This window comes from Coenobita brevimanus, chromosome 69 (genome assembly GCF_032717465.1).
Source record: "Coenobita brevimanus isolate Jiangsu-jjx chromosome 69, ASM3271746v2, whole genome shotgun sequence".
NCBI lineage: Eukaryota > Metazoa > Arthropoda > Malacostraca > Decapoda > Coenobitidae > Coenobita > Coenobita brevimanus.
In genome coordinates, this window is record NC_137022.1 from 23,519,930 (window position 1) to 23,521,797 (window position 1,868).

At 42.1% G+C, this 1,868-nt stretch overlaps 1 protein-coding gene across 1 annotated transcript in view; it reads left to right on the top strand.

Moving 5' to 3' along the window:
* The first annotated feature begins 1,144 nt into the window (after positions 1-1,144).
* Positions 1,145-1,868, top strand: part of Cerk (Ceramide kinase) — an 88,194-nt gene continuing 87,470 nt past the window's right edge. The window contains exon 1 of the mRNA XM_080277259.1: positions 1,145-1,443. Within this exon, the coding sequence (XP_080133385.1) occupies positions 1,347-1,443 (97 nt within the window). The 5' untranslated portion in view covers positions 1,145-1,346. The remainder of the gene's footprint in view (positions 1,444-1,868) is intronic.

Consider the following 1,868-nt stretch of genomic DNA (forward strand, 5'->3'; position numbering starts at 1 on the left):
TGAGCTGCGACAAAATATTAACACCAGAATAAGGTGTGGGTCACAAAAAAAAAAAAAAAAAAAAAAATGCTGTGGTGATGATGCAGGGCCATTGTACTGACTTTTTCTGCCACTGAGCTACATGAAATAGGCTGCAAAAGGACGAAAATCTGGGCCAAGATAAAGTGAATGAACTATAGTACGAAGGCTCTGTTTATTTTTCCTGTTTTATTCAGTTCATGCGAATATTCGAACTGCAGTGATTAAACAGCTTTCATTTGCGGCTTAAATACTTAGGTTCTCTCTTAAATAATTTCTTAGCTGCAATAAGATAAAGAAAATGACGTATTCTGGGTGTTGGGGGATAAACCATTACATTTGTAGCCTATGCCTAACCTACAGTATAATGTATTAAATATCACTTTGAGCTCCTTTGCTCTCGATAACAGACAGCAGCCCAAAGTCAATTCTGACTTTATTGCAATGACGCGTCTTTGTTTAGCCTCTTATTTACTTAGGATCCTTTATAAATACTTCGCCAGGAACAACAGTATGTTATAGAGATAATTCAGTGTAACGGGAATCGCTAAGTAGCAGCATTGTCCCGAGGGTTTACAAATTGCAGTACTGTATGTCAATTAATAGATAGATAGTTTCAAGAAGTGCAAGACTTCCGAAGTGAATATGACATGACAATTCATTGTCACAGTGCATTCATCACTAATAACAGGAAACTGCTGGCAACTCCCTCTCCTGTCCTACGGGCGTCTGGCAACGTAGAGTTGCCAAGGTGGCGTCGTTTCCGCTAGATATTCACAGCCATTAAGCAGCAGTTATTAACTTTTTAGCAATTAGAAATGTTGAGATACTATAGACATTTTTTGTATAACATCAGTGGTGTTTTGAGATTTTAACAATTTATCCAGGTATATTCTGTATATTTTTGTGCTTAGTGACATTACAGGTTTTGTAAAGCAAATTTAGCGGTACTATGAATCTGGACTTGGTAACTCTAGGCGGCAGCAGACAGCAACAGTAGGGAGCGAACTTTGGAGGGGTGTGTGTAACCGCCCCGGTAGTGAATGTCAACCCAGCCTGCGTGTACATTTAAAGTTGTTTATCAATGAAATGTGAGAGAGAATCGCCTGTAGTGGAATACAGTGAGTGCTAGATAAGTCGTAAGTGCATCGTTACTGGTGGTGCAAGCAGTTTACCGAATGACGTCATGAGGCGGAGATGCTTTTGAGCGGATGTACGCCCAAAATGAGTGGATTTTGTTGAGGTTGTAGCTACGAGTTTTCCATGTGAGGCCTTAGGGAACGGAGCTGCGTCAAGGGGGTTCCTCCACTGGGCGCCCTGAAGGAACCATGCACCTCCAGGGGACTTTCGAGATCAAGAAGAGGCGATGCAAGGTGACCCTAACAGATGACTGCTTTACCTGGGTACCTGAAGGGAGACCGGAGTGTGAGTATATAGCCAATCTTTGTTAGTTCTAGATTATGGTGCTGGAGAGGGACGCCTTCACGTGATGGCACTGATATAATTTAGCGGCTCCTCTGTCCGATTATACAAATGTCGCTCATCACTTTTCCTACGGCTGGTGGACCGTAGGAGGATGGTATCTTCAGCCTGCAGTCCACTGGGTTCACGTTCAGATGATCCTGGGGTTACTACTACTACTACTTCTTCTTCTTCATCTTCTTCCTCCACCACCACTACTACTACTACTGCTATTACTACTACAAGCTCCTATTATGGTCGTATTATCAAAACAACACGAAGGCACGGAGAAGCCTCCCCACCCCCTTTTTTTAATATAATTTCTGAGGCATTTGATGATGATGATAATGGATGTCTGACTTCTCCGTAATATGGGATGCAGGTTAATT